A 23196-nucleotide genomic window follows, 5' to 3' on the forward strand; every position below is an offset into this window, starting at 1 on the left:
AAAAATCAAAAAGAAAGTGAAGTTTTTCTTTTCTCCACACTACGTGGTCTTGGGAAATTTCCTCAGAGTGAGCGCTCATCCTGTTTCCGGCGCTTTGTGCTGCCCATATGTCAAAGTCTTTGTGCTTTTCAAGACAGAGAGGCGACAGAAGGGAAAAAAACAGCTGGATCCAACAACCATCCAGCTAGCGTTACCACTAGCAGCAACCAGCTCCTCAAACCGGCTAACCCCCCTCGGCTGCCTGACTTCCGAAAGGTACCGTGTCTGAAAACTGTCCGTTAACCGAGAGCTAACGGCTCCTTATTCCGACCGCCTTATCTTTTACCTGAGCTTTCTCTTTGACCCAATTTTCCAACTGCCAGCCTGGCTAGCCTGTTAGCTTCCACATTAGCTTCTTTAGATGCTGATTAGCTAGCTAGCTTAACTGATTAGCCTCCTGCTGCTTGAGCAGGTATCCGAGGATTAAACAAGCTGTCAGCAAGAATCATAGGAGCACACTCGCCTCCCATCCTTTGTTGTCATTTATAAAGCAGAAAGCATAGGGCTCTGTTGGCCTCTTTAAGTCTGCTTCATACTAACTGTCCTTTTAAATAAAGTCAAATATTTCTCGTATTTTACTTTTATCTGCTTTTAAAGTGTTGCCATACTACATGCACAGTACTTTTAGTCATTTAAAGTACGCAAGTAGTGCTTTCTGGTTGGTTTAAATTGTGTCTAGTGCGAAGTATTCCTTTTGGGTATAGAGGAAAATGAAGCAGGAATCACATAAACACTGATCTCAGATGTTAATTTGAGTTTGTCTCATTTTTGTCATTGCAACATAAATTCTATAATGATATCCATGACAACAAAAACCTCACGGTAGTGATTTTTCGCTAATTACGTGCACATTTTGAGCTAATCTGTATTTCAAATGAATCTTTCTCGATATTGGCATCTTTTAAAGCTTTTGTGTTGGAATGCAACCTGCTGTTTTCATTGATCTGATTTCTTATTTAATGCCGTTTCTGTACAACGTGTAATACAGTTGTTGAGCAGAAGTCTTGGTTTGTTACGCTTAAAGTGTGCAGACAATCTTCTTTTCTGAGGTGTTGAAATCTGCAGATCTTTGAAAAATTTACTCAGTTTTTACTGGAAAAAATAATTGTTATCTATCAGACTGCTTCCAACTAATATTAAGGCCAGAATAGGTAAAGTAACCACCTGTCAAATCAAACATGCGAGGCTACTTGAAAGTAGCTTTTATTTCTCTGGTGCAAACACTGGTTGAGGAGCTGAATGGCTCCTGTAACCACAGCAGTCCCAGGGGAGCACTGGTTGAAAACTGGCCCATGATGTCAATGAGGGTTCTAAGTACAGAAGCCTCACTTACCGACTGTTTCTGCTGGTGACAGGCAGACAATCAGAAGAAAGTTAGCTTAAAAGTGGAGGATTTTAAGCAGCTTGTTTGAGTGAGAGAAGATGAACTGGATGCCCTGATAAGGATAAATAATGAACTGTGAATGATGCCAAGTCCAAGAATAAAAATAGGATGCTGATATTAGCTGTTCCTCTTTAATTGGGTAATCTATCATCTATTTTCTATTTTCTACTGCTCATTGTCTCCCCAGGTAGCATCCATTTAGTCAGTTGTGTCATGGGAGTTATTGTTATATGCTGTGGCTATCATTGCAGTTTCTTTTGTCAGTGTGGGCTTTCTACTGTATGGACGTGGATATTATGATTGTAATCCATGTTTTGAATGTCGTTCTCTATGCTGTCATGTAAATTTAACTTGGTGAGCTCTGAAGAAACTCCAGGTCTCGATTCTGTCTGATTTACAGCTTTATCTTGCAACCTGTGTTTGGCAGGGCTCAGCTGACAGTGGCGCTTGAACCCAACTAACCTCACGAGGAGTTCAGGGTTTTAGAGGTGCTGTGTGCATTCCCTGCTCCCAGTGGTTGTTAGATCACTGCTTCCATTTCTATTTTTACACCAGTTCAACAAACAAGTCAGAACATTTAAATAATGGAGACTTTGAGATGATGGAAGGTAGATTTTAGTTTCACTGATTTCCATGGGAAATGCGAAGTAGCAATGCAGTAAATTTCTAATTACACTTTGAGGAAAGAATAAACTCCCATCCTTGTTTCTTGTCTTTCCTCCAAAACAACGCTTCATCTCTGATTATTTTTGTGTCTTGCTGCCTGGAAGGATTTGGACTCGTCAGCTGTTCACATAAACAGAGTGAGCAGACGTTGTTCTCCTTCCTTTTCTTTTCTTTAAAAGTTCTATGTTATTTTTGATGTCGGGTTTCGAAGCCTAAACTGTTGTTATCAAGGATATGCAGGCTCGACTCTTTCTCAAAGCTGCAATCAGAGGTTTTTTTATTTTGACCCGTTGACTCCCACGCAGTCTGAAAACAGCTCCAGTCTTACACGGACGCACCAGTTTGTTGCTTTCTGAACATCTTGGACTTCCATGACTGGATGTTTGTTCTTCTCAAAACATAAAGAAATCTCTAAGCGTAGTCTTAATGTGTGGCCAGAAAAACAGACACATTTCTATTATTGCCTTGAAAAAGGACCATATGAATTTTAAATTACTTCTTGCTTTATTTTTCTCTGAAAGCAGTGTACACGGAAAAAAATGTTAGTAATCAAAGATGAGAAAGTTAAGTGGTAGAGTAGGGGTTAAAGCTTCTTTAAGGCGAGGTATGGCACAGCGGCACACAGTAACTTATTATATATGTGAGAAAATTGACGATTTTTCAGTTTGGTTCTAAATGTAGATAGCTGTAAGTGATCTCATATCAACAGGCACCATGATCCCGAAAGAAAGGGCCAAAGAAATGAAATGTTCCCTCAGAACATCTGGATCTTATTGTAGGTACACCACCTGATGACGTGAGAGGTCTCACAGTCTGACTCCACTGTAGCCATGGTGTTATTTTAGGTTCTTGTGATCCTCTCATGACTAATACTTCCATCACTGATTAAGCTGCAGATTTCTTGCAAATAATGGGGATAACGAGCAGTCAGTTTTTTTCATTTTCATTTTTTATTTCTAATTTGTGTGTATAGATATTTTTTAACATCAGCACAAATTTAGTCTACAAAGAAATCTTGCTGCTTTTTTTTTTTACAGCCACCTTTGTAACAATTTGGGAGTTATTGTAGCTGTTTTGAAGCCTCTTTCTAAATGTGCATACACTTCATCGGTCTTGTGTGTATAAAATTCCACCTATAGCCAAATAAGATGTTAAATAAACAAACACAAAAAATGTTGACTTTGTTTTAGAATGAGGTAAATTAAAATAGCTACTTGTCCCACTTGCAAGTAATAAAGCACTGAACAAATGGCACGTTGCTTCAGATGAGAAGGATGAAGCTAGAAATCTACTGTGCTGCTTTAAATCATATTTGTCCAGTTCCAGTTTCTTTATGTAAACTTGGAGGTTTTTTTCCTCTCATACAAAAGATGGAGTCATGAGTTCTATAGGGTTTCATGTAGTGCAGAGAGCAATGCAGTTATACATGAATACATTTCTATTACTATACAGATAATTCCTGATTTTCTTTAACTATTAAGTCAGGGGGAAAAAATCAATTACTGAAGCTACAGGCATGTCTTGGAGACTTAAAGGGCAGTGTGACTTGTAATTTTCAACTTCAAAACTCGAACAAAACTGAGGTCACTCTATTTGGCCCTAAAAAATTCAGAAAGCCTGTGTCTAACCTGATACTCTGGGTGGCATTATTGTGTCCTCCTGTTGTAATGTGAGTCATTTTTGACCATGCGTATGTTCTTTAACTTGCACACTGAAATCGTATATAGGACTGTCATCTTTCCTCTATGCAATATTGCTAAATATTATCAGCTAAATAAAACAGTCTTTTTTTTTACTTTACTTTAAAATTATTCTTAAAATTTTACTTTTTAAGAAAATCTATATGAGGTTCAGGTGAACATGAACCATGGGATATAAAGGGGCAGGAACTCAATAATAAGCCAAGGAACATTTCAAGAAGTGTATTTACCTCCATCTTTACAATAAAGAGAGAGAGATACACCCACTCCCATTCACTGAAACTGAACCTCAACAGTATACATGTGCCACACAACATGGCAACATTGACTTTCTATTGCTGTTTGGCTATTTGTGTGAAGGAGTGGGCCACTGGGTGTTTAGTGAAATCTCCTTCTCTGTATAATGTGTCTATCTTTTGATGTCTCATCTTTTCTTCAGCACGTCTTATTTTCAATTCTAAGAAGTATATTTGTCACTTTTTGGCAGTTTTTGGTAGTTATTTTGTAAGTGGGAAACATAGAATTAAAATGGCCTCAAGTGTTATTATAAAAATATGCTAATAGTGTCATGGTCCTGAGTCCGTGAATCAGTGATTTTGTGTTTGGTGTATTTATTGTTGTTGTTATTATTATTATTTGTGGGCTGTTTTGGGATGGTTTGTGTTTTGGGGTTTTGGATACTGGGTTTCTGGGTTGGTGCTCCCTCTGTTGGTCCCTGGTGTTAGTGTCCCCTGTCTCATCAGGATAATCAGGTCCAGCTGTGTCTCCCACCTGTGTGTGATTTCCCAGTGTCCCTCTGTGTATTTATAGTGTGTGTCTGCCTCTGTTCCTCGTCGCGTCGTCTGTATTCATTCTCTGTGTTTCTCTGCATTACTCCGTGAATCCTCTGCGTGCTCTCTCTGCTGTCCTCCCTTCGTGTTCAGGTTTGCTATTCTATGGTTTAGTTCTGTTTTGCCATCCCCCACTTTGTGTTCTGTATTCTTAATAAACCACCCTCACATCTTAGTAAGTGCTGCATTTGAGTCCTCCTTTCCACTCATCACACGGCTGCTGCCCCAGTCGTGACAAATAGAGCTTTAAAGTAATTTACTAAATACCGGAAACTAGTCTGTGTGAGTTTGGTATCTATGAAGAGCTTTCAAAGCCAGTTTCATCTTTGATCTGATCGTTGTTATGAGCTCTGAACTCAAAAAAGAAATGTAAACACGATCCGATTTTAGCCATAACCATGTTACTCCTTGGTTACTTAGTCCTACCAGCTGGAATAGAACAGGAAATGACACAGAAAACACTGACGGTTACAGCATTGGTGAGCAATATTTAATTTTTTTTTTACAAACCATACCAGCTTCATGGTCAGAGCTTGTTCTCTATTTGGCCGGATTTTCAAAGAAAGAGAATGGCACTGATGAATGACACGAGCTGATGACGTGTCTTCTCTTTCCTTGCAGGATCTTAACTAGAAACAGTGCTGATGTGATTGTTGAGTTTTTCTGTGCTGTCATGTAAATGGAATCTGTTCAATATGTGTTTTCACATTCTCTCTCCCTCTGACAAAATAAGTAATTTGGAAACATCCCTGTGGGCTCTGGAGACTTTTATAGAGTTAGTATGTAAATTGATTAATGAACAAAAGTAATAGTTGGAAACCTCATTAGCCATCTTGGGCCTCACTCACACCAGCCTAGAGACCAGTTGACAACCCTATGACCAGTTCCAGAGTGGTTGCTAAAAGTTGCTGTGAAAACTATACTTGCCCCAATCAGCCACATTCATGCAGGCCCAATGATTAGTCAGTGATCCCCTGGTAACCACAGGTTATGAGTGGTTACTGGAGGTTTCATGTAGTCATCAGGTGATATTTATGGGCTCAAATTGTGGTCATAAATATTTTGTACTTGTAAATCAGGATTTGTATGTGTACAAAAAGATTTGTATGTGTAAAAAGAATTTGTGTGTGTGCAAAAAGTACAAATTTTGACCCTACTTTTCTTCCTTTCATCTGATTGGCCAATGTCATGTCAATCACAAATTTAACTATCCAATCAGAGAACAGATGGGTTTGGTTGTTGGAGGGGTGCTTTATGGAGCTTCAGGTCCTTGAAGGGAATAAATGCTCTTTTACATGCCAGCCCAGCGTTTTCCTTCATCACCACAAAGAAAAACAGTCTGGGGTGGTCCGAGTTTGGTGATTTTTGTGCCACAGGTTTACGTGCTTAATACAGGGACTTCCACAGCCTTTTCAACAGCGCTGCGGACCGCGAGCGGGGGGTGGGGGCGCAGGGTTTTGGAAATGACAGTCTTCACTAGTGGGGATAGTTACAAAGCAGAGTTTCACACGTATTTTTTTACGTCTGCATGCAAGTCCAACTTTTGTTTTGAATGCGAATAGTCTCATTTGCAGTTCGTCTCACACTTTACAAAGCAATGAATGAAGGCATGCAGCTTACATGTGTTTATCATCCCTGAAATTGTCATGTGGTTATCCTCTACCTATGATAAGAGGACACAAAAATGTTGGAAATTTTAGGCATTTTAAAAATGAATTCCTATGTACTCAGAGGCCATGTAAAGCAGAAAAGTTTCCTAATGCGGGAGTAAAGTTTTGCATAGCTTCATTAGATAGCCTAAAGTTATTGTACAAAAAATTAGTGAAAACTTTCAGATTTGACAGATTTTTTTTTTTTTCTGTTTCTTGTTTCAGAGTTTGGCTTTTGTTGCCAGGGAGCTTCTTGCTCTTGTGTTTGTTGAGGTTGCATGCTCATGGTACAAGTCACGCTGCTCTGTGATTATTCCTGATTATCCTGCTGTTTGTTGCCTTTGATCACAACTGCTCAGTCAGATTGTGCAGTTGACAGTTAGGGCTTTAGACAGTTTTAAATGTGCGGCATTACCCAGTAGAAGAGGATTTGATTTGCTTCAAATAATCCCTTTTAGCCCTTTCTTGGTGGGTGAAAGAGAAAATTCTCCTTAAAATAGAAGTGACTTTGTTATTTGTTCTGTGACTTTGTTCCCGGTGCAGAAATTTGTCATATCAGTTAGAAAAAGATAATCAAAAAGCACTTTAATGCACATTTTCAGCCAAACTGTTTCCTGCAGCTACTTCCTGTGTTTTATCCCTGCTGATCATATCACTGCAGCAGTAATTCCCAGAGGTTTTTTTTTTGTTTTTTTTTTTCATTTTCATGATTTAAATGCTGCTAAATAAAAAAAGCTAGGCAAAGAAGGTTGTGGCTTTTATTGTCCTGATTTGTATGAAATGCACCCCCCCCCCCCCCCCCCCCCAAAAAAAAAAAAAAAAAAGATAAGCGTGAGGAATAATTACCAGTCAAACCCAAGTCTACTTTTTTTTTTCTTTACAAATTGTTCCCATGAAAACTGGACTTTTTTAATTGGCTCAGCTAAACCAAAAACAACGAGTCAAACATCAGGTCAAACATTCATCAAACACAGAAACACAAAACTGTCTATTGACTTTGAATGTTGATGCTGATGAGCAGAGGGAAACCATTAGTGATATCCTGTTGCTTTGTTAGTGCTTTTATAGTCACACATTGACATCTTGCCTTTTTGTCTGCAGCTGGTTGTGAGGCTGATGATGTGGTGTGAAGATGGAGGCTCCTGAATACCTCGACCTGGATGAGATCGACTTCTCTGATGATTCAGTGGTCAGTATGATATGACAAGCTGCCCACAGGGGCACAACTACCAGCTGCATCTTCATCACCAGTAAAGTTTGATGGGGTTGTACGCAGCTAACAGAATATAAAGCAGTTCAATCTTTGCGTATCTCTGGAGCTCAAGAAGATGATATTCACTACCACCCTTCAGTTTACACACAGCTATGTAAATAATGCTTACTTTGCAATAAGCATATTTATGGGTGCTCAGTGCTTAAAAAAAGATTATTTTGATCAATGATTAGCATGACTGTTGATTCACTTAAAATCATCCGCATTTGGTGAACTTCATAAAAAATGTGTACTTTTGCAGGAACTTAAAAAAACAACACTTTAAATGAAAGGCAAATAGATTAAAAAAATGTTGGCAGTGCTGGAGTTCTACAGTAGAGAGTTAAGTTACATGCACACTGGAAGCAATTTGCAGGGACGTGGCATTGAGAGACTGTAAAAAGTGAATGATATTTGGCAACTTCAAACAGCTGCGGGTGAAATGACTAATGACAACATTAAATGGGCAAGAAAACAATAGATTTTCAGGTGAGCAACTCAAGAGACAACCAGTGAGTGTTAATTGACATATGATGTGCTAGTAAATACATTAGAGGTTCACTTGGGCCTGGATTGTCCACATATAACCAGACCATGTCTGTGCAGATGGTGCCAGCAGCAGACTCAGGCAGTAACCTCAGATAAAAAGTGATGAAGAGCTGAAGCTGATCACCAACTGACACACCACAGAAAACAGATCAGGTTAAAGTCAGAGATGCTGAGACAAAGCCAGCTGCAGACAGCTGTTAGTGATCATTGCACAGGTTCCACAGGATGTAGGCTTTTAGGGTAGTGGCAAAGGCATGGATCAGGGATGCACTTTCCTCTAAGTTGCAGTATAAATCAGCCATACACACTAACCCTAAGGCTAAGTGGCAGGACCTGTTTTATCTATCTGATAAATAGGAAAATAAAATAAAATAAATTAGCCAGCCCCTAGCATTGTATCAATTTTGGATGGCTGGGATGATACAGGTGGCCTTGACTGTAGCATCGTGCAGTCAAGGTGGCCTCGAACTGCTCTGTTCTTGGTCGCATTTAGTCAGTGCATTTTTTTTATTCCGTTAACTTTCATGATGGAAAGATTTGGACAGATTTTCTTGGCTTTGGGTCTGTGTAGGAAGGAGTTTGAAATTACACAGCTGTAACTGCTTCAAGTTACAATCTGTCAGTACTTAAAGTAATTGGCTAATATCTAAATATAACTTCCTTGCACAGCTGCTGGACTGCTGCGTACAATTTTCTGTCTTTTTTTTTTTTTTTATCTTTCCTCATCCTCTTACAGTATTCTGTCACGTCTCTGAAGAGCATCCCTGAGCTGTCCAGGAGAAGCGATGGTCAGGCAGAGGAGAGGCAAGGTAACTTAACAATAATATAATTACAGTTTGGCTTGAAACAGTTTAGATCAGATCTCTGATCATCCTGTCCTCCTGCAGCTCCAGCCATCAATTGGAGCCGCAGTGTGTCCTCCCACAGCGGCGGGGGAATCAAACCCACAGGCATTGCTGAGGTTCACAGTAAGTTCCGGCCGGTGAAGAGGGTCTCACCTCTTAAGCACCAACCAGAAACCGCTGACGCAGAGACCGATGGTAAAGTCCAAGGTCAGGGGCTGGTTCTGGGGGAGCCAGTTGAGAGTAGTAAGGATGACCCTGACAAACAGACTAATGCCTCCTCTGACGGGCAGGGGGGAAAGGCTAAGAGCCTGGGCAGCAGTGTTGGTGTTGTTGGAGGGAGCAACAACCCCCAGGCTTTGTTTGGGGAACTGGAGCACTATGACCTGGACATGGATGAGATCCTGGATGTGCCTTATATCAAGTCCACTCAGCAGATGTCCACGCTGCCCCGTGTTCCCCACGACAAGCGGTCAGTGACGGGGAGCAACATAGGTGGAGGCACACTGGAGAGGAATCGGGGAGGAGGGCTGAAGAACTCCACTTTAACCCACAATGAGCCTCTGAGCCTGGGCAGCAGTAGTAGCTCACAAACTCAGGTGAGTCAGCCAGCATCTTTTATGCTTCATATTCCTGTTTGTATTTACAGTGCCTCTGTCCAGACCTAAACATATACATAAACAAATAAATATAGCTACCACTTTTGAAAAGTGAAGCTAAAGTTATCTTTTAATGTAAAACACAGTGTTTTTATGCCTGTTTTCATTTTCAATAACCATCTTATTTAATATTTGAAGTACACAGTGAAGTAACCATATGCAGAAAAGGGCACAATATTTGAACCACTGATGTTTATCAGTAGCAGAGAAATGTATATAAGTATAATCAGAATCAGCATATGTTATTAATCCCTAGGGAAATTATGTGGGTACAGTAACATTAACAGAAATAGACTAGACTATTCAACAATACAGTATGTTAATATATAAGGAATAGCACAATATATACAAATCACCAAATAATAAATATCCGGGGTTGACAGATGTGAATATAAATAAATATCAAGAAAATTGACAGCAACAGTACTGAGTAAGAAAAGAGTGTGTGCAAAAAGATGTAACTATTGCAGTGTTTACAGTGTGTTAGATGGAGGAGTTGTACAGGGAGATGGCCACAGGCAGGAATGATTTCCTGTGTCGTTCAGTGGTGCTTTTAGGTAATCTCAGTCTCTCACTGAACGTGCTCCCATGGCTGGGGTGGGAGGTATTGTCCAACATTGTCTTTATCTTGGACAACATTCACTTCCCGACACCACTTTAAGAGAATCCAACTCCATACCCACAACATTACTGGCCTTGTGGATCAGTTTATTGAGTCTGTTGGCATCAGCAATGCTCAACCTGCTGCCCTAGCATGCAACAGCATAGAGGATAGCACTGGCCACAACAGACTCATAGAAAATCTTGAGCGTTGCCCGACAGATGTTGAAGGACCTCAGCTGCCTCAGAAAATAGAGACGACACTGGCCCTTCCTGTAAAGTGCAGTAGTGTTTTTAACCCAGTCCAGTTTATTGTCTATGTGTACTCCAAGGTATCTATAGTCAATGTCACAATGTCCACGCTGACCCCGTGGATTTCCTGGTCTTCCTATAATCCACAATCAAATCCTTGGTCTTTGCCACGTTGAGCTGCAGATGATTCTGCTCGCACCACGTGACAAAGGAGTCGACCACAGCCCGGTACTCTGACTCATCACCCCCGCTGATCCAACCACCACAGAGTCATCAGAAAACTTCTGAAGATGGCAGGTCTCTGTGTAGGTGCTGAAGTCTGTGGTGTAGAGGGTGAAGAGGAAGGGGGAGAGGACGGTCCCTTGTGGTGCCCCTGTGTTACTAATTACCATCACAATGTGGAAGACACACGTATTGTGGTCTTCCTGTCGGATAATCAACAGGACACAGAGAAGCATCCACCTGCATCGCTGTTAGCTTATCACCCAGGAGAGTCAGCCTGGTGGTGTTGAATGCACCACCAGGCTGTTTTTGAAGTCAAAAAACATGACCCTCACAGTGCACTCCTGCTGGTCCAGATGGGTGTAGACACGATTGAGCAGGTAGATGATGGCGTCCTCAGTTCCGAGTCGGGGCTGGTAAGCCAATTGAAGGGGATCCTGATGTGGTCTGACTATGGGTTGGAGCTGGTCCAGGATGAGTCTTTCCAGGGTCTTCATGATATGGGAGGTCAGTGCCACAGGCCTGTAATCCTGGGGGCCACTGGGATGTGGCGTCTTTGGTACAGGGACGAGGCATGATGTCTTCCACTGCACTGGGACCCTCTGCAGACTCCAATATAACTGTGACTGTAATTTTCTCACTTAAACTAAAAGCTCACTTGGTGTTTTCTGCAGTATTGCGTTCTGTCACCAGTGAAGTGGTCTGACCTGAGGAAGTCCAAATCAATGGATCCAGACCTCCACCACCTCCACCGATCCCCAGGTGGAGGAGGAGGTTACCAGCCAGAGATGTCTTCTGGCCTCCTTAGCTGCTCCTCCTCTCTCTCTTCTTTCTCTGATGCAGGTATTAAATAAATGTACTGTCCTCTGTTCTGTCCTTCTGTGCTAACATATATATACATATAAAGACATGACATGATTTTCAGACAAACTGCTGTCTGCACGGGTCTATCCAGACTCTCAGAGCCAGAGACCAAGTGTGGACCCTCCAGGGGGCCCGGGACTAATTTTCCCTCTGCCAGGGGGCAGCGTGAGCAGGCAGGACAGCTCCAAATCCTGGGCTTCTGCATCAGGAGGAGTGGGAGGTGGGTCAAGGGGGTTTGGAGGGAGTGGTGGAGCAGGAGGGGAAGTAGACGAGGAATCCAAGAAGAACCAGAACATCATTAACATCGTTAGAGAAGGACAGATCTCATTGCTGGTGCGTATTTCATCATATTTTGTCATCCTTCTCCTCATCACCCCGTCGTCCTTTACACTTCACAACCTCTGTGTTTTCTCCTCTTTGTCCTCCTTGTGCAGCCTCACCTGGCAGCTGATAATCTGGAGCTAATCAGAGACGAGGATGGAAACAACCTGCTCCACATCTCGGCCTCTCAGGGCCACGCCGACTGTCTGCAGCATCTCACATCTTTGATGGGGGAGGATTGTCTCAATGAGCGCAACAACCAGCAGCTCACCCCCGCTGGTCTGGGGGTCAAGGTGAACTTCAGTGTTAGACTGGGTGTATGTCTCCAAAGTAACATGCTTGTATTCAAGTGCTGGCAGAGATTCTGCTTTAATGACATTGAGAAGACAACTTTGAATTACATCAAGCCAGAGTACTGGCACCCCACTGTGTGGTGTGTTCAGGGTCACCCAGCAGTGTTGGCATTCAGCGGTGTCATCATGCATGTTACACACATTAACTGCAGTATCTTGTTTGTCAGGTAAAGCCCAACAAAAGTGTAAAAAATGTGTTTATGCAGCTTCAGCCTTATTTTAGCTATGTATCTACCCTGCTTGATGTGAATGTAATGTGCCTCTATACCCTTTAAGTCTTCAAATTCCCACTGTTCGTACCTGCAGGTCAAAATATTAGTCCTCCTGAAAGTAGAAAAAAACATCTGTAAGCTAACAAGGGTATGCAGACATTTGATTGGTAACTGACAGCTGGTCAGTGAGGTCATACTGTAATAATAAGATGGAGGTTTTTGATAAAATTAGGTAAACATTTACTCCAGCTCTATTGGCAGCCGCAGGATGTTAGAAAGAAAGAAGTTAAATGCCGCAAATATGAGCAGGTCCTGCTTTGGCAGCCCTGTAGTGGAAACTAGGCTCTTGATTGGCTGCCAGAAGGGAAGTGTGTTATCTGGAGACAAGCTCTGCAGCTGTTTGCTGATTCCTGATTGGTTGTTATTAACAAGACTGTTGTTTATACACTTAGATTAACAGGATGACAGATTTCCAGCCACCTGGTCCATGCTGAAGTATGTTAAATGAATGTAGTCGTATTACTCACGTTGCAGGGGCATAAATCTTTTCACTGACTCATTGTGGGAACTTGGCTACTTTTTAGGCCACATATCAGTAGTACATAACAGTTTGGATCTAAAGACCCAAATAAGTTCATAGCAATGGTTCCTCTCTGGAAAATATCACAAGAATCATGTTGTGACATTTTAGGAAGCTGTCTTTTCTCACTGTAACACTCTATAAGAAATAAACTGTGCCAGCCCCGTTCTTACTCCTAGAAAAACTCAGCTTATTTTAGGTGAAGTTGTTGCCCGCATGAAGAACATTCGGTAGCTTTTTTTCAAAGAAGCTGGCTGGCTAAATACTGATCTGGTCACATTGCAGTTTGGACATGCACCGGCTGATATGGCTCGAAGTGATTGAAACATGAGTGCGTGTTTGTTGTAGAATGGTCATCTGGAGTGCGTGAGGTGGATGGTGAGTGAGACAGAAGCCATTGCCGAGCTGAGCTGCACCAGAGAACATCCCAGTTTGATCCACTACGCGGCCCGATATGGACAGGTAATACACACACGTGCACATAAACACACACATGCAGGTGATGAGAGCAGTCGATTTTATTTTTTCCACATTACGCATTGAGTGTTTTCATTCCCTACAAGTCAGTAGGTGGATATATCGGTAATTTATAATTTGCTTGTGACATCTGTGATTTCCAAGTGTGTGGCACAGCAGTCAATAAACAAATTAGATTGTTTGTCTGTTTACTTAGCGTAAGTTTAATTTATGTGTTTTAAGTTATCTTTTATTATTACCATTAGGAAAATTCATTCACTTTATTTAACCCATCCTATGAAATAAGAGTAGCGTAAAGCCGCTGTGCAAGGGATAACTTGCACATAACATAAGGGATAACTGTGCATCTTAATAACTTAACCTGGCATGTTTTTGGTGTTGATATTCTAGTGTAAAAGCTAAAATGAAATGCTTGAATCACATGAACTGTTAAACTTTATTATGAGAATTTATTGCTGCTTTTAATTATCATTAACAAATAATAACACATTATCATGGTTACTCTAACTCATTTCACTGATCCAATAAGACGATGAACATTCAGTTATATTGTTTTAATGGATATGCCATCTCTCCCTTCAGGAGAAGGTGTTGCTGTGGTTGCTTCAGTTCATGCAGGAACAGGCTATCTCTCTGGATGAAGTCGACCAGAACGGAAACACTGCAGTCCACATAGCAGCTCAGTATGGTCACCTCAGCTGTATACAGGTAACCTGATGTTTAAGTCTGTGATATAGCTTCAAGATTTACATCACTGGATGTTTTGCTCCCATAAATATACAGCAGGTTCTGCTGTTAGTCCGCCTGCTGTCAGAATCTGTGTAGACTGAATGACTTGAGCTCTAACCTCGACCTGCGGCAGGTGGAGAGTTGGTCATATTGTTTATTGTCTCAGAGCAGCTAATGCTTTGTCTTTATTCATCTGTTTCTCTGGTGATGTGTCCTTCATGGTGTTTTTAAAAAGTTCAACTATCTTTAACCTTTTTTTCCTGTTCCTAAATATTGTTTCTTTGCTCGGAGATTTATCGCTTTATCACCATCCATCACGCTTCTGTAGAGTAAAAGGTTAAATGCTCGCTGCAACATTCTGATTAGTTCCTTTTTCTCTTACTTAACCTGACACAACACTGATTTATTACAAGTGTTAGGTTTTACACTTTTCGCTAATTTTCCTACAATAGAGGCTGAGGGGTATTTTCTCTGTAGGTGGCACACCCTGCTGAAGGAAGGGCGGATATTATTAGTCTTGTCTGCTTCCTGCTGGCTAGCCCAGGCTGACAATCAAAATACTGATAACTAATGATATGGTTTAAATGAGAGAGCTGCTTCTCTGAAACGTCTGAAACTTGAGGGCTAGAGCTCAGAACTGTGAAAGGTTTGTGTTTGTTTATCCAGACTCTGGTGGAGTACGGCTCCAATGTGACATTCCAGAACCAGCAGGGGGAGCGGCCTTCCCAGAGTGCCGAGCGGCAGGGACACACCACTTGCGCCCGCTACCTGGTTGTAGTGGAAACCTGCATGTCGCTGGCCTCGCAGGTTGTTAAGCTCACCAAGCAGCTCAATGAGTAAGTTGATGTGTTTTTGCATAGTTTAGAATTGTAGTATTATCATCCTGTTATCTGAGTCTCAAATATGTCATAACCCCAAAATGTTCAGCTTATCACATTATGAGATGAGAACATCATCACCACTGGTGGTCATTAATAATAATTCTTTGGAAAAGATCCAGCCGTCCATTTTTTTAAAACTTCTTATTCACTTCAGGGTTGCTGGAAACTATCCAGGGCCATTTTTAAAAATGGCGGTTTGGAGTTTTCTCTCATGACTCATCATTGACTGGTTAATCGGTGGCATGCTGCCTGTCGACGTCACATTTTCACATAGACTCAGCTCACATCGAACCCCAGCTGAGCAAGTACTAAAAAAGTACCTGATACCAGGTACTGCTATCTAATGGAAAACCCTAAAAACCGAGCCAAGTCAAGCTGAGCCAAGATGAGTGGGTACTAGTAGAAAAGAGCTATTTATGTCTTTGTGGGATATCTTTTATTAATTATTTGCATCATGAAATCTGTTTGTGTATTTGTTTTGAAACAGACAGCATTCAGACTTCAGTGTTCTTGGAAAAACACAGGAGCTGTCTCAGTGTTAGATCTGTCATATGTGTTGCGTGTTTGTCATGTAGACAGGCGTCAGAGAGAATGGCCTTACAGAAACAGCTGCAGAGACTGATGGAGCCCAACAAGGCAGAGGGGACACCGTCCAGATCACCCAGGTAACAGGCATATCCTAACACACACACACACACACACACACACACACACACACACACACACACACACACACACACACACGCTCGGTGTGTAAAAGCCATACAGATGAAAGTTAATCATATAATAAAAGAAGTCAAGATGTGGAAGCTTAATGAGTCAGAGCTGGTAAAGTGACAAAGCAGCAGTTTTCTCAGTAGAGCTCGGAGAGGGACCACAATAACTTGAAAAACATAGACGTGTGCCTTAGGTCATGCCAAACAAACAGAAATCGTTGTTAATGATTCCAACAGATCTAGCAGGTAACAGCTGAGCAACACACTGCTTAAATAAAAAGGCTGTGTTTTACTGTTGAGTGGTGTGTATGTACTAGGGATGTGAATAAGTAGTTGACTAGGCAGTTTAACACTGCTTTCATTGCTAACCAAAGGTAGAAATACTAAACCGTTAAAATATTATTTTTCATGTGCATGTTTGGCCGCACTTGGCAAACTATTCTGACATTATGTATGTATTGTATAAAAAATGCAATGCAGTGTCTCAGCTTTTCAAAAATGTGTTTTACAATTTCAAATGGGTCTTAAATACACATCAGTATTTGTACAGACAGTGTTAAAGTTTATCTGTTACTTTGGTAGCAAAACGTATTGATTACTGTTTATTAAAAGAAATGGTGGTAGTAGAAATAGTAAGTCCACATGGGGGGAAAAAAATGAACATGGAGCATGATCTCTGTCTCCCTGTCTGCGCTGCAGCTCCCATCAACCCTCTGTGGAGGCGTGGCAAGAGATGATGTTGACTGCTGAGGGGACTCCTGGTGACAGTCACTGGTTGGTTCGTCAGGGAGGGGTGGGTCCAGACTCCGTGCTGCGGCAGCTCCTGGGGAAGGACATGTCGGAGACACTCTGTCCTCGAGAGAGACTGCCTCCTGCAAGTGGTATGAGCAGAGAAGGCCCTGGGGCTCCTGGGGGCCGCAGAATTGGGCTGGTGGAGAGGAGAGAGCTCAAACTAGCAAGACTCAAACAGATCATGCAGCGTTCCTTAAGCGAATCTGATTCAGATGGTTATCCACCAGAAGAGGGCAAGAATCAGGGAGCTCCACCCTCAAACGCACTACGACCTGATAGGCCATCCCACTTGCCAATCACAGAGGAGGAGCCGGTGTCAAACCACCTCCAACTAATGATGAAAAAGCACCTCCCCTCATCATCATCTTCCACAGTTGAGAGGAAGCTGGCATTTTCTCTCAGTGGATCAAAGTCAGTAGATAGCATTGGCTACAACCCGTCCCCCACCTCCAGTGACCCTGAAGCCACAGATGGCAAAACCCCGGACGTTCCAGGGGACCAGGATGCCACCAATGGCCAGAAAGTCGCAACCAGCCCCAAGAGTGCCCTGAAGTCTCCCTCATCTCGCAGGAAGACATCCCAGAACCTCAAACTGAGGGTTACATTCGATGAGCAGGTGCACAAGAGCTCCAGTCAGGAGGCAGAGCCAACAAAAGTGCATCAAGGGAAGGAGAGGACTCCAACAGGAAGTTCTGAAGGCAAGCGGCCTTTCGGGACGTTCCGCTCCATCATGGAGACACTGAGTGGAAACTCAAACCATAATAACAACAACAGTGGTGGTCAGTCGGGTTCTGCGGTTAAAGTGTCCACCATGCAGAACTCATCTGGCAGGAAGTCGGAGAGTAAAAGCAGCCCAGGAGGCGGAGCCAAGGGCAAGAGCAAAACCAGTAACGTTTAACCAGCTAGTTCCTACTGAAGGGCAGAAAGCGCATAATGAACAGAAAGCAATCAAGAGCAAACAGTACGAGGCAGAACATGAGAAACGTAAATTAATTTACATAATTTGTGTGAGACATTACAGAAAACTGACCACAAATAGTGACACGGGACATAAAAATGCTTCTTGATAGGCAGACCTTACATGTTCCAGTGGTAATGTCTTAAGACAGGGGTGTCGAACTCCAGGCCTTGAGGGCCGGTGTCCTGCAGGTTTTAGATCTCACCCTGGGTCAACACACCTGAATCAAATGATTAGTTCATTACCAGGCCTGTGGAGAACTTCAAGACATGTTGAGGAGGTAATTTAGACATTTAAATCAGCTGCGTTGGATCAAGGACACATCTAAAACCTGCAGGACACCGGCCCTCCAAGCCTGGAGTTCGACACCTGTCCCTGAAAAGCCTTCAGTTGATCCCAAGTGATCACCACGCAACAGTAGGAGGATTAAGGGGACCAAAAAGAGAGAGCATATTTCTCCCAAATTAGCTCAACTTCATGGGCTCCCTGTTAAATCCAGAATGTATTTTTTAAATCTTCATCCTTACATAGAAAGTCCAGAATGATCAGGTGCCATCATACCTTAAAGACCTCATAGTAAAAGTTTCAAAAAGTAGAATGAAAGCTGGAGAATTCAGCTATCGGGCTAAAGAATTAGCTCCCTGAACTGAACTGTCCTCTTCTAAAATTTCCTTTGTAATAAAGCTTTTACTTATGGTTGGATGAGGTGACCCTGAAACATCCTTTTATGCTGCTATAGGTTCAGGCTGCACTTCCCATGATGCACTGAGCTCTTCTACTTCACTTCTTTTTATTCTTATATGTGAAACTGTTGCTGTCTTGTTGTTTGTAGTCTCTCTGTGTCCATCTTTACTCTCTTCCCTTTTGCTCCACCCTCCACCCAGTCACACTAAATGCAGCCCAACCCCAACAGCTGGAGGTCTCTTCCTGTTAAAAAGGAGTTCATTCTCCCCGTTGTCACCAAGTACTCCTTATAGGTGATTGTGTGATTGTTGCAGTTCTCTCTCTAATAATGTAGGATGTAACTTACAATAAAAAGCGCCTTTAGATGACTGTTGTTTTGAACAGACACTGTATAAAGATATAAACAACTTATAAAAACAACAACTAGCTAGAATGTAACTGAAGTTTCTCATGTTCATTGTCTCAGATGTTTAGCTTTTGATTTGACTAAAACAAACTGTTTCATGTCTTAAGTTCTCTGAAGGATTTGTTTTATTTGATGGGCTGATGATGATGATGCTGTGGTAGCTGATGTCCTACGGAAACCTCACTTCTCCATATTTCAGCTTTTCATGCATTTTTACTTTTTTTGTTTGTTTTATTTTGTTGCACAAAAAGTGTCAACATTTTCTAAATGGAGATTTGTAGTTCCTGTTTCTCTGCCGGTGTTACTGTGCTCTGATCAACACTAAAGACAAACTTAGGAATATTAGTATTTATGTTTACACACAGTTATATGATTAAAATTTTTATGTGGTTATAATCATGCACATTTCTAACGTGCAGCAGCACAACAACAAATTTTTAAAAACCACTGTATATATTAGTATTTAATTATGTGGTTTTGTTTGTTTTACATTATATTCAACTTTTTAATTTTGATTTTATCGTCTATGGCATGAAGTAGAAATTAGTAGTTTGATGTGTTTTTGAGACTGGGAGGTTTAAAGATGCACCTTCTACAGCAGCTGATAAACTGGCTGAGATATGAACGATGAAGTGGGAAAAGAAAATGTTTAAGCTTTTTCCTTTTTTTTTCTTTTTTTACATCTTTTGTGAGATTGAAGTTTTACAAACTTTCTCAAAGCTTGAAACACGAAGACTGAGGCTGTAATCTGATACTGATTTATCACGAGCCACATTTCCACCTTAATTTATCAGAACGCTTGCTTATATGTCTAAACTTTTCAAGTTTCCACCACGCTCTGGAAATACTTGGCAAATACAAGCCAGTCCTTTATAAAATCATTGACTTACTATTAGCAGACCCACATTGTCGGGTTAATATTAAAAAAAAATCAAAAACATAACAATATATAGATTAAAAAGTGAGCGTATAGTCGATCAATCAACAACACTCAGGACTGTAACCCCACCTTAAAAGATTAAGCCCTGCCCACTTCTGCTTCCACCTCGCCATACACGCGCCTGCAGAACACACTGTAGATGATTCTCAGTGGTTCGATGTAGCTGGCTGGAACCACTGACCATGTACTCTAACTCTCTAATCCCTTATGCAATTACAGATTGTGCTCTTTAGTTGAGAAACGTCCATTTGTGTTCTGCAGAAACCTCAGCTTTGTTTTTAGGTTTTAAACGGTCTCCCTGAAACTACATTTTGTAGAATAACTGACAAGGTGTTTCGCTCCCAGGAACATTACTGCATTAAAAATGTTGCTTTACATTGGCATAAATGTATAAATGCAAATGCAAGATGTTGCTGGGTTTTTTTGTTTTGTTTTTTTTTCTGTTTGGTGTTTTATACATCAAATGATTTTATTGCATAGAAGAATTATCATCAGCATAAATGGCTCCAACTATGCTGCCCAGCTCTAAGTCGCAGCATATATCAAAGATAACAATATGAAGCAGGACTAAATGAACTCAGTAAATGAGGCATTCCTAAGTGGTGGGACGTTTTGTGGCGCTTTCCTGTAATCCAAAAATGATTTGTAATTTTCTAAACCTTTAATGTTTGACACAGCCTCTAGAGCCTCACTAGCGCCCTCTAAAGGCTTTTGGTTACTTGCTGTCTGATTGCATGAAAAGCGGAACAGATTACAGCCCCAGTTTTTTAAAAGCTGTGGGAAAAACTGGATCACGTCTGTTGTGTTTTAAACGCATGTTTATGTTCATTCAATTACTGTTACTCATGTTTCACCGTGGTTGGACTTTATTCTCTAGTTTTTAATTCACATTCCTGTATATGTTTTGCAGTTTGAGTCAGTATCATTCTGCGCTGCAGTTTCAGATGGTTTACAGTCACCTTTTTGCAGTTTTCTATTCCTCTGGCTTTGCACACTCACTGTGTGTGGTGGGCTGCGGTAGTTGGTGGGTATCTGAGGCAGTGGGGCTCAGGAGGATTTACCTGCATCTAGTTAAAGGAACAGTCCAACATTTTAGTTTGTCATCTCTGTGCACTTTGCCTCTGATTGGATGATTAAGTCTGGGGACTTTGTGTACAGAGTCTCTTCACTTCATGTTTTTATTTTTTTCCCCATTTAATATTTATCTGAATTGATATTTCCCAAATATCTCACTCTTCACTGTTTAATTGCTGAATTTAGACAGTTAAGAGTAAAGGAGGTGTGACAAGGTTAAAACTTTACTGTTACTCAGGACATAAAGGTTCCCATGCTTGCTTCACACCCCTTCCAGTGAGCACACTGGAAAAAACAAGGTGTCATTCGGCTTAAAAAAAACAGTCAGATTTGGCTTTAAATGGGACCTGTTATGCATTTACTTCTTTTCTGTCGTATACATACTATTACAGTGGTGGATGCTCACATTAAACCTAGTTTCAAGTAATTAGGTCAGTGTATGTACAAGTAATCCCTGAAGCCCAGGCTTTAGACTCCCCTAAACACCCCGTTGTCCTACAGGGTTTGTTTTCCTATTGTTGGGACGTCAGACACAGCAGATCCCTAATTCAGTCATTTCGACAGCCGCACCAACCTGCTGATCATACCTTCAGGTTTTCAGAAAGTTGCCTCAAAGGAGCTAAAGCAGCTGGGGAAAATATGGCCTTTTGTATTTAAAAGTCTGTAATCATTCCCAAAGATTCAACATAACGTTCATGCTTTCCTGCCAAATTATAATTAGTAATTTGATACTAATTATAAGAAAATAATTTTTTAATCTTTTGTTTTTATACAGTAACTTTAGCATAACTGAAGTCATGCAAATTTTTACCATAATACTGTGAAAACTGAATTACAGGCCTCTAAAGCATACAGGGTTGGTGCTTTTCAAATTGCCTTATTTTCCCTTCATCACTTCAGGAGTACAGCAGATGGACACATGAAATTTTCAGGACTGAAAACACAATCTTGAACTTTGTTAAAAACTGCAACCAAATTTTAAATCTGTTTTAAACCAACTCGAAGTGTCACAGTTTTTTTTCTGTGAGGATATGAATTGTTTTAATTTTAATTAATTTTTCATCTGAAATTTCATGCAGCCAGCTGCTGAACCTGAGAGTCATCTGTAAAGTCTGCTTAGAAGGTCTGTGAGAAAAAAATCATAGTATGAAGGCGCAGTGAATGAATCATGTCTTCATTGTGAAATGCCAAAGTTATTGTATATAAACTAAGCTGATTCTGGCATTTTTAATGTGGAATTACCAGATTAAATACTCAGATTTTTTTTTTAAGGTCATTTTGAATTTCAGACTTTTAAAATTACAAACAAATATCAATTTCCTTTAACAAAAATTTCCTGGGAAAATATGAACACGCTGCAGGCCTTTAGGACGGTTATACCTGGAGCAGGTTGCAGGGAAATGTTTCAGCTTCCATTGCCTCAAAATATTGCTCGTTGCCAAACAATCAGTGTTCTCTTGGCGGGGCCGGCTGTGTTAAAAAGATTGTCTTTGAAATGAAGTTCTTTTTATCTGGAGCATTTTCTTTGTAGGCACTCCCTCAGGACAAGAAACGGGAGACAAACTGAACTTTTGTGCTTCTAATGAACTCTTTAAAAGCACGGTTACTGTTGCTGCATCGACTTGGATGTTTCCTCTCAATGCAAAGAAAGAAAAACAATAAAAAGAGACGCAGTATCAGTGAATGTGGACGTGTCTGACCTGAGTTTAGATTTTTTTTTTACTAACCAATGTGTACAGAGACGGACGTCTTCTGTCCTGCTATTTAAATTGTTGTGAAGGCTGAAGACGAACTGAAATAAACTTTATTTCTGGACTTCCAGGTGGTGTCGGGTCTAATTGTTCACAATGGTGGGATGAATAATGTTCCTCTTTTTTGATCCCCGTTATCAGAGCAATATTTCATAAATATTACCTTCCCTGTATCATAGTGACACCTGAACTCTTATGTAGATATTAACTTACTGCTTCATTTAACAGTCATTAACTGGCTTTTTCATGTTTTATCAAATGACTAAAGAAAAGAGATACGTTTATGCCAGAAACCTTTTTCAGTTCCTTGAGTCGCTTCTCTTACACTGTAGATCTACTTAAAACTAAAATCACTTCCTGTCTTTCATATCACTGATTCTGTTTTCTAATAAGTGTAGAACCCCAGTTCCACATAGCTGGGGTGCTGCATAATAGATGTGCAAATCTTGTAAACTAAACTTTATTCACAATAGAACACAGAAAACATCAGATGTTCAAACTGAGACATTTTACTGTTTCATGAAAAATATTAGCTCATTTGGGATTTGATGGCAGCAGCACATCTTTAAAAAGTCGAAATAGGGCAACAAATGCCTGGAAAAGTAAGTGGTGCTAAAACAAAACAGCTGAAGGAACGTTTTATTTCTACTTAGGTTAATTGGCAACAGGTTAGTAAGGTGATTGGGAAGAAAAAGAGCGTCTTTGACAGGAAGAGTTTCACCAATCTGGAATTCACCGTGTGCAAGGGACAGGACGAAAACTGTATTGGAGGCGCTGCATTAAAAATGAGCGTGGTTCTGTCATAAAATCGTTC

At 40.9% G+C, this 23196-nt stretch overlaps 1 protein-coding gene across 2 annotated transcripts; it reads left to right on the forward strand.

Moving 5' to 3' along the window:
• The first annotated feature begins 108 nt into the window (after positions 1 to 108).
• Positions 109 to 22452, forward strand: sncaip (synuclein, alpha interacting protein). Of its 2 annotated transcripts, none has more exons than XM_084946450.1 (12): positions 109 to 255; positions 7370 to 7457; positions 8806 to 8878; positions 8957 to 9510; positions 11319 to 11487; positions 11570 to 11841; positions 11943 to 12122; positions 13323 to 13436; positions 14034 to 14159; positions 14847 to 15016; positions 15637 to 15726; positions 16477 to 22452. In XM_084946450.1, the coding sequence occupies exons 2-12, from the start codon at positions 7401 to 7403 to the stop codon at positions 17465 to 17467; spliced, it is 2796 nt and encodes a 931-aa protein (XP_084802576.1). In that variant the 5' UTR covers positions 109 to 255; positions 7370 to 7400; the 3' UTR covers positions 17468 to 22452. The 2 variants fall into 2 exon arrangements, with proteins under 2 accessions (XP_084802576.1, XP_084802577.1); XM_084946451.1 differs by having other exon boundaries at positions 11600 to 11841.
• Positions 22453 to 23196: the final 744 nt, after the last annotated feature.

This window comes from Perissodus microlepis, chromosome 12 (assembly GCF_051167445.1).
Source record: "Perissodus microlepis isolate ML-2025 ecotype Zambia chromosome 12, ASM5116744v1, whole genome shotgun sequence".
Lineage (NCBI taxonomy): Eukaryota > Metazoa > Chordata > Actinopteri > Cichliformes > Cichlidae > Perissodus > Perissodus microlepis.